The sequence below is a fragment of the Schistocerca nitens genome, chromosome 3 (genome assembly GCF_023898315.1).
Source record: "Schistocerca nitens isolate TAMUIC-IGC-003100 chromosome 3, iqSchNite1.1, whole genome shotgun sequence".
In the NCBI taxonomy this organism is placed as follows: domain Eukaryota; kingdom Metazoa; phylum Arthropoda; class Insecta; order Orthoptera; family Acrididae; genus Schistocerca; species Schistocerca nitens.
In genome coordinates, this window is record NC_064616.1 from 191,816,722 (window position 1) to 191,831,583 (window position 14,862).

General features: G+C 38.1%; 1 protein-coding gene across 1 annotated transcript in view; it reads left to right on the plus strand.

The window, feature by feature from the left end:
• LOC126249143 (Down syndrome cell adhesion molecule-like protein Dscam2) overlaps positions 1-14,862 on the plus strand; it is a 242,097-nt gene that overhangs the window by 73,971 nt on the left and 153,264 nt on the right. The window contains exons 7-8 of the mRNA XM_049950796.1: positions 3,269-3,445; positions 13,887-14,034. Coding sequence (XP_049806753.1) covers positions 3,269-3,445; positions 13,887-14,034 — 325 coding nt within the window. The remainder of the gene's footprint in view (positions 1-3,268; positions 3,446-13,886; positions 14,035-14,862) is intronic.

The window sequence follows — 14,862 nt, forward strand, 5'->3', positions numbered from 1 at the left end:
GAATAAAGGTCAAGAACTGACTTTAAATGTTGCAAAATGTAAAATTATGCATTTCTCAAAATGCAGAAACTTAGTATACTGTGATTTCAATGCCAGTGAGTCATGTGTAGACTTAGAAAACTCATACAATAGCTGTGTATAACATTTTATGGGGATATGAAATGGATTTATGGCATATGGTCAGCCATAGGTAAGGTATGTAACAGACTTTGGTTCATTGGTAGAATACTGGGAAAATGTAGTCTACATAGCATACATGTGATTCATCATAGATTGTTGCTCATATGTGTGGGGACCCATGCCAAATAGGACTGACAGGGGATATTGAGTATATGCAGAGAAGAGTTGCACAAATGGTTACTGGTTTGTTTGGCCCACAAGAGAGTGTTCTGGTAGTAGTGAAAAACATCAACTGACAGACTTGAAGATAATACCTATTACCCTATCTAAGCCTACTTATAATGTTTTAACAACCAGTACTGAATCAGGAATCTAGGAATATAGTAGAGTCTCCTCAGTGTTACTCTTGTAGGGTCTGCTAAAACAAGATTAGACTAAATACAGCTTGCACAGTGCATTTAAACAGGCATTCTTCATGTACTTCATAAGCAAATGATAAACAAAGAAACCCTAATATGTGGTTGAGTGGGAAGGCCCCTTTTCAGTGCACCTCACATTAGTTTGCTGAGTAAGGATGTAGATGTAGATTTCTCAAACCTGCCAAGTTTTCAGATTTTCAGTGCAGTGTGTGGACAAGAGATTTCATGAGGCAAACCCATGCCAGAAGTCAATTTGTTACATCATTTATTTTGAACTGCTCTTCATAGTTTTAATTAACATTTCTGCATTTACTATTGAATTGTAGTCTGTTGACCCATAAACTGAACCAGCAGTATGCATTTCCTATGTGAAAAGACAGTTACCAAAATTTTCTGTGATGAAAATGTCTAGTGGCATTAAATAATTTTCCATGATGAACTGGTGCAGATCCTGTCCATTGTATGCTGTTTCATTTCAACAGTCACATGTGGAATCCATGTCTCCTCACTGGTAACAATGAGACTGAGATAATGATGACACTGTCCTCTTTATTATTGTCTGAAGGAAGTTTGGTTACTCCATAAGCATGATATTTGCAGTAGTTTAGTATTTCAGTTGCCACTTTGCACAAATCTGTTTGCAAAACTTGAGGATAACTCCATGATCTATTGTCTTTAAGTTTTAGGTTCACTTCTTGTACAAGCTGAACTGCAACTACAAGTGTTTTTCCACTTCTTTCTTAATATAATACATTTCAACACAAAATGTAACATCACTATGATCTTGTGTAGTAAGCTACCAGATGTGTGTTAATGCAAGATACATGTTGATACTATAATGCCACAAACCTTCTGTTTGTGCAGTTCACAAACAGAAATTATTTTCAGAATTGCCCTCCTATGAGAACGTTTATATGAAAAATTGGTGAGCATATTATAATTTCTGTTTGAACCCTGTTTTAAAAATCAGTTCATATTATTGTACCCATAAAAACTATTTTAGTACATGCGTTATAACTTTTTTTTTATTTTTTGCATTTATTGAAGGAGCTGTCACTCAAAAGATCCTCTTAGTCTCTTCATGGTTATACTTTTGAAAGAAGAATGAACAGGTCAACTATATTAGAATCAGTAGTTGTGTCTACTTATAACAAAACTATTGAGGTTTAAATTAACTTGGCAGGGTATTTATCTGCAGTACATGGACAATTGTTTTTTCTATATTTCATAATTTTTTTGTTTTACATCTTAATCTGACAGTTTCAGCTAACCAATTATTTGATTACAGTCCTCTTTTTCTGAAACAAAGTTCCAGTGCTACACATTATGAACACATCTCCAATTTCAGTTTACACTGATTGTTTTCATTGTCTTGGGGCAAAACTAATTTGAATGTGTCAGTAACATATTAATAAGGCGTTAATAGTTCTTATGTGGTATGTCTACCACCTAAATATTTTGTCACTACTGTTGATAGAGACTGTAGTCAAAAATTTTCATTGAATTAGCTGTTGTATATCTGGAATGTGATAATGTTCCTTATCTAGCTGTGAGTCTCTTGTCTTTATGTTTGACTGTAATACTAAAAAATCAATTTGTAAAGCTTCTTTGGTTATACAAAAACAATTTATGAGAATCCAAAACAGTTTCAATTTATAGCAAAGTGCTCAGTAACACAACATTCCTGTACTATCTCATTGGATTAGAAAATGAAAACTTATGATTATAAAGGAACTGAAAATCCCCAATGTTGAGGAGGGGGGCCTATATTGTTGGAACAACATTCATTCATCCAATATCTGCATTTCCTGTACTTCACTCTAGACTTGTCTTGTTTTGAAAGTATGTGTGTAGCTCATTCAACTGTCTTCATTATATGGAAAATGTTGAACACATGTAGTCAAATGTAAGTTAATCTCATTTTGGCACTTAATTCCAGTTTCAATTTCTGGTGTTCTACACACATATTACTCACACTGTTCTGCATTAGCATTGTGAATAACTTTTGTGAGAAGGTTGTCATGAAATATACCTGAGTTATGAAACTAATTGACACTAAACATATTTCTACAGTTTATTCACATCTGTGTGGTCCTGAAAAATTAGTTGTCTATTATAGTTAATTTGCCCTTAATTATTACACCTTTGAAATAAATTAATATTTTCTGTGACTGAGATCTGAAAGGCATCAACTGTCTTCTCTCTTTTGGCAGTTGTATGTAAAAGGAAAGTTTTGTCGGCAGAGTTTTTTTTTAAACATGCATTTATATGACTAACCAGTTACTTAATATTTCATCTATGTACGAATGCGACTATTTGTTCTGGATGTAATGTATAGCAAATAAGGAGCCAATTCAATTTAAATGTTGGGTGTTATGCACAATTCAATTAATTATTCTGAAAATAGTACAATAACTATGGGTGAACTGGATTGCAGTAATGTTTATCAGAATGTTTATGCTTTGTTCCAATAGCTTTTTATTCTCTATAGTTTTAACCAGACTAAATGTTAATTTACTTGAATTAACAAAAATAAACTAGTTTCTGTTAAAATCACAGCTGAATTCAGTGGAATAAAAAGCATGAGTTATAACATATTAGCTCATCTTATGTCAATATCCATTCAGAGATTGTAGTATAAAATTTTAAAAAAACATTTGTGGTTATTAGTATATAATCCAGTTTCTTAAAAGTTAAATAACTTCAATAACTATAGTGCTTTGATCCAGGAAGACAGCCAACTGAGTATCAAGATCTTTCTGCACGAAATCACGGAGTTCAGATTTTTTCAAATGGATCCCTCTTGATACAGCATGCACTACCAGAACATGCAGGACAGTATATGTGTGAAGCAACAAATGGCATTGGAGCTGGACTTAGTGCTGTTGTGGTGCTTACTGTTCATAGTGAGTATGAGACTGCTCAACAATCAGAGCTCATATATCTTTGTCTCTGTTTATCATTACTGGTAATTCTGGAAACCATAAACCAAAAACATAAATTTTTATATGTGTTTTACCACTCACAAAATAGGCGTGACTAGCATACAAGGGCTTTTAAATGATAATAAATTGCTTAGCTGTCAAGTCTAGTCTTTTTTCAATTGAAGTCAACTACTGCATGCTTTACAATTATGTGACCTAAGGAAACGTAAGTTAAGGATGTAAAACTTAACAAAAAGGAAGAACCAAATACTTTTTTCATATATTGGAGCTAATGAAAAATAAAATAAAGCAGAGGAACCAGATAGAAAGAACCATTGCTGCAGTATGAGCAAATATTGATACAAAATTATATAATGACAAATATGGGAAGCTCAAAAATTGTTTATCAAAGTATATATAACTGTATTCTGCATCTCCTGAAGCTATAGCCCACTACAATCCAATATGGAAAGACATTTGTTTTCTCACAGATTGATTTTAGTGTCCCTCTCTTTAAGTTCACCTTATGTGAATGTGTAAAATTACACAAACTATAATTAAACAAGTCATTTTCAAAACCAAAACTTCTCAGGCATCAATGACAGGCCATGAGTAATGTTAGTATCCACCCAAGCATGACAACAGCACTTATCAACAGTGTCAGCAAAAGGTACTGTCCAGGAGGAGGCAGAGGAAGGTGGGTCAGAATCCATCAGAATCCATGGGCTCCACATCAGTAGGTGTGGGAGCAAGACTTGCTTGTGCTTGAGACCACAGGTGACAGGAGGGCATGAAGGAGCTGGTAATGGGGAAGCACACTGCTGCAAGTGGAAGCCTGGAATAGTGTTGCGACCGACCTTGCCCCCAGCTGACCTGAAGAACATGGTGGTGAGGACCAATGGGGCACAGGTATAACTGGTCAGCTGCTCCCAACTGACATTCACCGCAACACCTGGCAGTCACCCCTGCTGCCAGTTCATAGATCAGGTCCAAAAGACAGTCCTAGGGGTAAAATGTGGTGCATTACAGTGGTCTGGGTCATACAACTCAGGGTGCAACAAATCCAGGAAACTCCATGGCTGGTGTCCAGGCAAACATTCCACCAGACTGCCCCTGTTGACTGGCGTTGCCCAGTACATAGCCAGAAAGCTCAACAATAGGAAGAGGTAGACACAGACTTCTTCATTTGGGTATTGAATGTGCTCGTGAAGCTCTCCACATCCGAGCTTGGAAGTTAGGTGCAATGGGGCAGTAGTCAGATGCTGGATACCGTTGCAAATGTAAAAGTCTTCAAACTCCTTTGACACAAATTGCTGACAGTTATCAGACACGAGGCTTCTTGGGGATCCCTTGATGGCAAAAATGACTGACGATGTGTGAATAGTGGCAGTCAACAAAATGGAGCACAGCAATGTATGGGATATTTGATAAGGGTTTGACTACCAACAATGACAGGCTGCCTGAAACTGGGCCTGTGAAACTGACGTGCACCCTGCTTCAAGGAAGTTCTGGGACTGGCCAAGGAGAAAACTGGAGCAAAAGCACAGCCTGGGTCTGTGCACAGGCCCTGCAAGCCCACACCAGGTATCCGATGTTGCAACTGATCCTCAGCCAGTAGACGTGACATAGAACCAATGCCTACATACCACAGTGTGATCCATGCAGCAGCTGGAGTATGTGAGGATGCAGTGCCACCAGACAGCTTGGCTCCTCCATGGCAAGCAACAGGACTTCTTGAACAATGTTGAGTCGATCATGGAGGATAAAAAACGTATGCTACACTGGATGCACACCCAAAAAGACATGCTTCATCCAACCCTCCTGGACAGCTGCAACAATTTTCCAAGAAAGTGGGTCAGTGGCAATGGCAGTCATGACCTCTTGTGTTATCAGTGGAAAGTCCAACCAGTTTTGCTGCAAGGTATCATCTGGCATGAACATCAGAACATTCTGCTGATCAAACTCCAGATCAAGCCCCATTGGCAGGTGCGATAGCGCAATAGCATTTGTGTGCTGAGCAGTGAAGCAGCAACAAATATAGCAGCAATTACTGAGAAAAAGAGCCGACCTCTGCAACTGGTGGTCTGTCCTATTCAGTAGTTTGTAGCGGGAACTGAATAAGAAAGTCAGCAGCTTGTGGTTGGTGATGAGGAGGAACCTTGCTCCATGGAAGAAAACATGAAACTTTTTAATCCCGAAAGCAATAGCCAGCATTTCCTGTTCCACTTGTGAATAATTATGCTTTGCTGTGGAAAATGTCTTTGATCCATGCCATCCAAGTACTGACTGGACAGAACTGCACCAATGCCATAGTGGAACATGTAACAGGTCAGGGTTAAAGGATTACCTGGCATAAAAGAAGCCACACAGGGAGCAGAACACAAACACTACTTGAGGGACTGAAAATCCTGTTGACAATACACAGACTGGACAGCCTTAATGCCCTTTGGAAGAACTTGGATAAGAAGATTTCAGATGTCTGCAGCTCGGGAAATAAACTTGGCATAATACAAAATCTTACCCAAAAAAAAAAAAAAAAAAAACTGGTGCTTCTTCAGCTCCTTAGGCACCAGCAACTTAACGATGGCTTTGATGTGTTTGTTCATAGGGGTGAAGACATCTTTGCTGAGCACATGTGCCAAGAAATGCACCTTAGGGGAAAAAACTGCACTTTTGCAGCATGCAATGAAGGCTATTCTCGAGACAGCATTGGAAAACCATCTGTAGGTTTTGTAAGTGATCCTCTCATGTAGTGCCCATGAGCCAGATGTCATCAGTCATCAAGATAGCTTAAGCAACAGGAAATGTCCTGAATCAGCTCCTCCAAATACCTGGATAAATTCTCATTGCAAATTACAGTCCAAAAGGCAAGTGATTAACCTGATAAGATGGGCATCGCACAAGTCAGTGCATGAAAAATACTTGCCCCTTCCCCCCACTGCCACTAACTTAGCCAACAACTCCTCTGACCACAGAACGGGACATGAATCTGTGACAGACTGTGCATTGATCATCTGTTTAAAATTGTCATAAAAGCGCAAAGTGCTATGGAGCTTCTGAATCACCACCAGAGAGGTGGCCCACTGACTCAACAGAACAGGAGAAATGATGCCCTGATACTGTCAGTACTGCAACTCAACCTTTATCTTGTCACATATGGAGAAGGGAGTGGGATGGTACTGTCAACAGCTTAAGAGAAACATGTGCAGCGAAATTTTCTTCCCGGCCAAAGGTATTCTCAAACAATAGTTTGTATTACTTCAGTAAGGAGTCCAAACCTTGAAAAGAAACTGATTGAGACACTGAATGCACTTCATCAACTATCTAGCAACCAAAAAAAAAAAAAGCATCTAAACCAAAAATATTTTTTTCCAGCTCTGAATTGACTACTAACAATGAAAATTAACATTTGACATTCTTATAATGTGTGGAGATGGAGAATTGCCCCAAAAAGGAATACACTGTTTACTGTAAGACATAACTTGATGTGGTAACCATTGCAACATGGGGCAGCCCAAGAACTGACCATCTCTAAATTAGTGAGGCTGACAGTTGCTCTCTTGTGTGTTTGAAATTTGACCAGTCATCCATTCACCATGAAAGTCAGCAAAATAGGCTAGGCCAACACATGCAGGGCACTGCAGACAGCTCCAGAGTCCAGTGAAAACACAGGGGTGTCAGATGACTAATCTGAAGCTTGTCAACTGCCAAAAACAGTTGCTAAATGACCCTCCTGATGTCATACCCCACACATGGGCACCGCAGATGGACAGTCTCATCAAACATCCAGCAAATGGCAGTCAGGATTGGACTGCTGGCTCGCCCAATGAGCAGAAGCCAAGTGTTGCCAAGCACCTGAAAAAAACTATGGACAGAAATTACAGCAATGCAATTGATGTAAACCCACTAAGCTCATTGTGGGTGAAGATGGGGAGTGCTGTGATGCTACTGCACCAGAATCATCAGCTGTCAACACACGGAAACTTGACAGGAGGTGAGGTCACCTGGGGAACCCCTCAAGGCTCTGGGGACTGTTTACCATGCACACCTCATTGTGCCACCTGCCATTTGTCAGAAAGGACATCCCTTTTCATTGCCACCAGCTCATGCACTTCAACAGCCTGGACAACATCAGCTAAAGAAAGGTCAGATAAGGTCAATGCTCTTGCCTGGATCTTGGGATCAGGTGCTAATCAGACAATTGTGTTTTGAATTAGTGAGTCACCATATAAGGTAGCACTTCTGGGACACTCAAAATGACATTTGCAGAAGTGACCATGAAAATTGGCAATCCAGGCAGCACATGGCTGCCCAGGGCAATTGTGGTGCTGGTTAAAATGCAACTGAGCTGCTATGACATAATTTTGATGACTGAAATGCTACATAAGGAACCAACAAACTTCATCACAGGAAAGTTTCTCATGCTCATTGGAGGCTTCAAATTTTGGAGAACTTTGTATCAGCCCACACTGCTGGACTGCAACAAGGCAGCTTTATCAACTACTGTGTTGACAATATGCCTTACCTGGCAATGCAGCAAGAACCAGTGCAGGTAATTTTCCCATCTTTCTGTTAGCTCATCAAAATTCACAAATGGCCTCATAGGCAGTTGGATGGTGGGGGGAGGGGGGGGGGGTAGAAACCTAGCCCACAGCATGTGTGGAATGGGTGTGAAGCAATTCTGCATTCTGGTTTATCAGTATCTGCATCTGCTCCTCCTCCTCCTCCTCCTCCTCCTCCTCCTCCTCCTCCTGCTGCTGCTCCTTCTGCAGGTGCAACTGTTCCTGCCAATGTTGCAGATAGGCCAACTCCATGGTGGCCCAAAGTTAATGCTATGAAAAGGGAGAAAAATAGGGTCATCAGACATGTAAGACTATCTTTCATTGCCGCTTTAGTGTCCTCCCAGGCTAGACAGTGCCACTGTCGACACAAGGTACTAACTGGGCGATGTTGGCTTGACAACAGCCAGGGAGCTGAAGACCATAAGAGAAAATAAAAACTCACCATGCAAGTCAAGTTACAGGAAGCAAAAAAGTCTGAAACTGCATAGAGACAATCACAGGAATAAATATAACACACAGATGGTCGACAACTGGCCACACAATAACAATGCACAGCACAAACTGCAAACCAAGGTCCATGGTGGTTGAACTCGGCATTAGAACTGCCTCGCCTGGCTTAGTGCCACCAGCAGGTAAAAATGCCTCTGTCAGTGGGTCAGCCCATACCACATGCCATGTGCATCCTCTCATGGCAGTTATCCACACTATTCTACCAAGCCAGCTCTCATCGTCATCTGCTTCGCACACACACATCATCTGCTTCGCACACACACACACACACACACACACACACACACACACACACACACACACACACACACACACACATACACAATATAACTTGAATGTAATCCCATTCACAATAGAAATGTAGTATTAGCAGAAATGGCAAAACTTTTGTGGAGGCCCACTTTTGCCTTCAATTGAGTTCACCTTCCAGCTCATCGTGTACACATTCTACAATGTCACAATGGAACCATACAGGAATTTTATGCCTGAGGCACTTAAAAAAATCTACAGAATGACAATACTTTAACTATATCTATGTTTTAAAGAATCTATGATATACAGCTACTTATACATTGTTTACCAGAATATTGGAAAAATCAATTCTACTCACCAGACAGTAGTGGGCATACATTAATGCCATAGGTATTTTGTTGCAACTTTGTTACATTACATTACATGAGCCACATTCCATTTGTGCAGTAGAGTGAAATGACATTACAGTATTGTATTATAGTGCTAATTATAAGTATACATTAATGTAAAACAGTAAATTTAAGAGTGTCTGTGAAGGCAATGGGATTGATAGAGTTGACCAGTTTATGGTTCTTTAACTAAGTTTTGAACTCCACTACGTTATGGTACATGATGTTTAATGTTTTCTGGTAGATTCTTTAATACATGTTCACACATGTTTCGAGCTCGTTTGTTTACTAATGTTAACCCCCTTAATGTCTTTGTAGAGGTTGTTTTTGGTTCTAGTGTTATGTTATATTCATACTTCTCTCTCTCTCTCTCTCTCTCTCTCTCTCTCTCTCTCTCTCAAAATGTATGTACTGTGAAGTAGTTGTCAGATACCCAGTTTTTTGAAGAGATCTCTGTAGATTGTCCTGAATTAATAGCAGATATAATTCTTATAAAATGCTTTTGTATTCTAAAAATACTATCCCTGTAACTTGAATTTCCCCAGAAAATGGTCCCATAATTTATTACTGAATGGACATTTGCAGAACAAACTCTTTGTCTTTAAATTACCTATAACAGTAACCATTCATACTGCAAACAAAGCTAAACCAAGATGTTTCATTTATTTGAGGCAGTTGGTTTTCCATTTGATGTTATGATCTTAACACTTTGTACTGCTTATATTTTATTGTTTGAGAAACATTTTTATAGGTTGTGAAGTTCTGTGAGAAGCTCTGAACAGTGTGTACTCAGTCTTGTCAAAATTCAGTGATAATCCATTTGCCTTAAACCATCCATTGATGTGTTTGAATATTTCATTAGCTGCCTTTTGAGTATGGGGACTGGAATTGTCTTTTATTCCTACACTCAGTGCAGTGCTTGATTTGTAAAAATAGAGATTCTGGTACTATGGGCTTCCAGGGAGTGTTTTGAAATTTAGACTTCTTAAAAAGTTATTTTAAAAGTGTTAATACAGCATTTGTTTTACATCACTTCAACCACAGTAAAAGTTCTGTTGTATCAATGTAAAAAAAAAAACTTGCATCTTTTGAAACTTCAAATGGAAGTTATTTATGGACATCAAAAATTACATAAGACCCAAAATTAAACCTTTTGCTGCACTATGTCAGATTGCTTTAAATTCTGAGTGCCTATCATTATGTGATTCAGATAATATAAGGGGACTGAACCTGCTGTGCCTATTATTCTGTAATATTTAAACTTTTACTAAGTTGAGCAGAACAACATTTCATTATTTGACTATTGATTTCAAACATTTATATTTAAAAGGGTTTAGGGAATTGAAAACTTGTTAAATGTAGTTGAATTTTGTCAAACTTCTTTGGAAGGCTTTTCTTAGGAACTGCAGGCTATCTGCTAAGGAAGCTTTCATAGTTAACATAATCAAAAGCCTTAACTAAGTCACAAAATATTCCCTGTTCCAAATCACATAGCATCTTATGGTATTTCCTATCTCCTTGTTGACAAATCATGTGAATAAGTTTCCAGTAGGGAAAGGCAACAGGAAATCCGTAAGTGGTTATCAGTAAGGAGAAAAGTGTACCAAACTGAACAGTGTTCCAGAATATCTGAAGAAAACAGATTTTTTATATATATAGGACAGTACAGCTGTAGCTTACCATACACGTTTTAAATACAGTTATCACATATTATTCAGATGCTTCTGGAGCATCATTCATCTCTGTACCATTAAACAATAAATATGAAACTTCCTTGATGCAATTTGGTATTGCTTTCAATGAAGTATTGTTTATGTTATGTTGTCACTTGTCATGCAGTAACATGCCAATTGTCAGACTGAACTGTGTAATAATTTTGTTCACATAACTTTTTTCATAAAATACTTTGTTTTTGACATCTTATTGTTAAAGGATCTCATCCAAAATTGATAAAGGTTTATAGTGAGTCTGCTTCTTCATTTTCCAATGGGCTGCCAAACTCAAAAGTGTTAATATGGCTCTTGAAGATGACTGACTCTAAGGCTGTCACAAAACCATAACTGCAGATTAAACCATTGAGTTCCTCCTAAATATGAGTCCGTAGTATCGCACTGCTTAGTAACTAATTGAAGTAGTTCATTGTTGCTAAAGGATTTGGGGGTGTCTGACTGCCCTATGGGGGATCCAGGTTCAATTCCTGGTACTGCCAGGAATTCTTTCCTTGGTGAGAGGACTGGTATGGGGCACACTCACCCTCATAAGGCTGACTGAGGAGCCACTCAATCGATTAGTAGTGATTTCAAGGTCAAGAAACCCAACAACAACTGGGAGAGTTGAATACGTGTCCATTCTCTTAACCATTGTGCCACCACACTCAGTGACAATCTGAAGGTTATTGTTGCTAACAGTCATAAAATTATGATGTCAGAGAGTATTAAAGACAAAATGAAAGGGTAAGGAAAGTACAGTATCAGTATAGGAAAGAAATAGGGTAGAAAAAGAGAATGTAAGTAAGGTGAGGGCAAGGGAAGTGGAAGAGAGCAACTGAGGATGTGAATTGTAGAGTTCTGGGCTAGAGGAATAACAGGAACACAGACAGTGTTAGTGCCGTATATTCCACATCGTCAGTTCAGCAAATCTATTTCTTGGGGGAAATATTCAAATCACTTAAGTATTGCAACAAGTGTTTGAAGTAGTCAGTGATGTTGTGTACAGCATGTTCTGGTCAAGTTTGACAGTTGCCAGAGTTTGGTGGTGACCATTCATGCATGTATACAGAACCAGCTACAGTGGGCTTGGGGAAGATGTTGAGGTTCTGGAAATCTAATTGCAATGAAATAATAAAAATAGTAAAACAACAGAAGATACACTGTTCATTTAAGAAATGTTGTACACAACACACCTATGGTTAACAAATTTGTGGAACTGTGTTCTACACCTACATACATACTCTGCATGCGACCATACGATGAATGGTGGAGGGTACTGTGTATCATTACTATATCATCCATTACAGTTCCACTCAGAAATGGAGTGAGGGAAAAATGACCCCAGATTTTGCTTATCTCACCTTCATGGTCCCTATGCAAAATGTACATTGGCAGCAGTAGAATCATTCTGAAGTCATCTCCAGTTGCCTGTTCTGTTAACTTTCTCAACAGTTTTTCAGAAAAAGAAGGTTTCCTTCCCGAAAGGGATTCCCATTTGAGTTCACAAAGCATCTCTGTAACACTCATGTGTTCTTTGAATCTACTGGTAACATATCTAACAGCATACTTCCAAATTTCTTCAGTGTCTTCCTTTAATCTGGGCTGGTGAGGATCCCAAACATATGAGCAGCGCTAAAGAATGGGTTGCACAAGTGTTCTGTATTCAGACACCTCTTTAGATGAGCTACACTTTCCTAAAATCTCCCAACAAACCAATGTTGACAATTCACCTTCCCAACTATCATCTTTACATGCCCTTCCATTTCATAATTCTTTGCAACATTACGCCTAGACATTTAATTGATGTGGCTGTTAAGCATCACACCATGAAAATTGTATTTGAACACTGCAGTATTGTTTTTTCTTCTCACCTACATTAACTTATATTTTTCAATATTTATAGCAAGCTATCATTCATCACCCCAAATAGAAGTTTTGTCCAAATCATCCCGTGTCCTACTACAGTCACTCAGTGATGATATTGTCTACAATTGATTGTGCCCCTCAGTGCTGTAGAAAATATAAAATTTTAGCATTTCTTCTTTTGGTTCAGTTGTAAATGATTTCTATATTTATTTGACTGTTATACTGGTGATTATGTTAGTTTGGTGCACTTGTTTGATGCACAAGCACATACTAAAAGTAATGCCTCCAAATATTTTATATGAAAACTCTTAAATTTTTTTACATAAAACACACGTTGTTAACATTCTGTATCTTTATTCTTCATGTCCACACATTTGCAGCCCTCTGCAGCTAGAGGGCTCTGAATTGTAGCATGTAACTTGGCTGTGTGTAACATATCATCAGTGCATGAGAAACTGTGTGCCGTAATTGAGTTTCAGATTCCAAGTCCACTCTTGGAGCTCCGTCACCTTCTGCTTGTTAATGCCAGAACAAACACGAGCCCTGTGAAATCTGCAACAATCTGACTCCTTGGGTTCACTGTCATATATCATCCTCGATACAGTCCCTACTTGGCCCAACCAAATATTCATCTGTTTTCAAAACTCAAAGAAGACCTTGGTGGATTTTTCTTTCGCAGTGATGAAGTGGTACAAGCAGAGGTGAGGTTGTGGCTCCACTAACAAAGTCAAACATTCAGAAATGTGTTCATCACTAGGGTGCCTATGATGAGAAATAAACATGTAGACATGAAGAATAAAGATGTAGATTGTGAATAATGTTTGTCTCATTTAAAAAGCTTTAAGAGGTTTCACATAAGAAATTCAGAGGCATTACATTTCAGCACACTCTTGCAGGTTCTTGCTTTGACCTTCTCTATGAAAATCACTCCTATTTTTAGTCCAAGGAAGTTCAAAGTATACATGTGATAAATTTAATATTGTAACAAACGAAGTCATCAGTTCATAGACTGTCTATATTTTTGTACTCATTGTTTATGTGCTTCAGTTTATTTCTGAGTTTTAAGATGAGAATAAATGACATTAGACGTAATTAGATTTTGTCGTGAAAGGTAATTTCTTTTTACTCTATGCAGTTCCACCTCAATTCGAAGTAAGATCTGCTCAAGCAAGTATACGAAAAGGTGCCTCCCAGATACTGCAATGTGAAGCCAGAGGTGACACCCCTATGACTATTGAGTGGCTACGGGAAGGAATTAGGCTGCCAGCTCATTTAAATCCAAGGTGAAAAATTAGTAGTTATAATATAGCACTGAACTAGATTTAGGACATAACTATAAGTTCTTATTGTAATGAAATGTGCCTATACAGGGGTTAGACAAAAATATGAAGAGTCCAGGTGAAAAACCTGGTAAGTCACAATTCTCATTTTTTTCAGGGGACATAATTTAAAGTTTAAAGACTCATAAAATTTTAGTTTTGCAAGTTATATTCTTTATTTTTGTTTTAGGTCATAACATGTGTACCAGAGGAACAGTACTGCTGAAATTATACATATCTGATTAAAGTTTAACTATAAAATGCATTTTTGTCATGAATACAGCTCATACAGAGGAAAAATATGAGAAGTCCATAACATATTCCATGTAGCTACAAGATTACAAGGACTTTACACTTATTTAAATTCTCATTATAACAAATTATCTAATGTAATCTACTAACAATACATTGTGAAATATTCCGTTCTTTTTCAATGGTTGGGACTAATGCCGCAAATGATCGAAATACACTTGCACTTCACTATGGCAAAATCTTTTCAAGTCCTGTACTTCTCAGTAGGTATTTTAAGATTGCCTGTAAAGTAATCAGAACACTTAAATTCAAATAGTTATATGCCTAATACTAAAAACCTTACTTTAATGAATAAAAAAACTTCAATACATACTGTTGTAAAGGAATTACTGTGCCTTCATATCAAGCAGACAGGAGATTGAATTCACCTTCTCTCAAGTTGTTAACTCACCTTTTATTTGCTCTAAGAAGTAACAAAGCTTGGTCATATGCTCCATTGTAGCTGCTTCTAAACTGAAGCAATGCTGCATTATGTGGTGT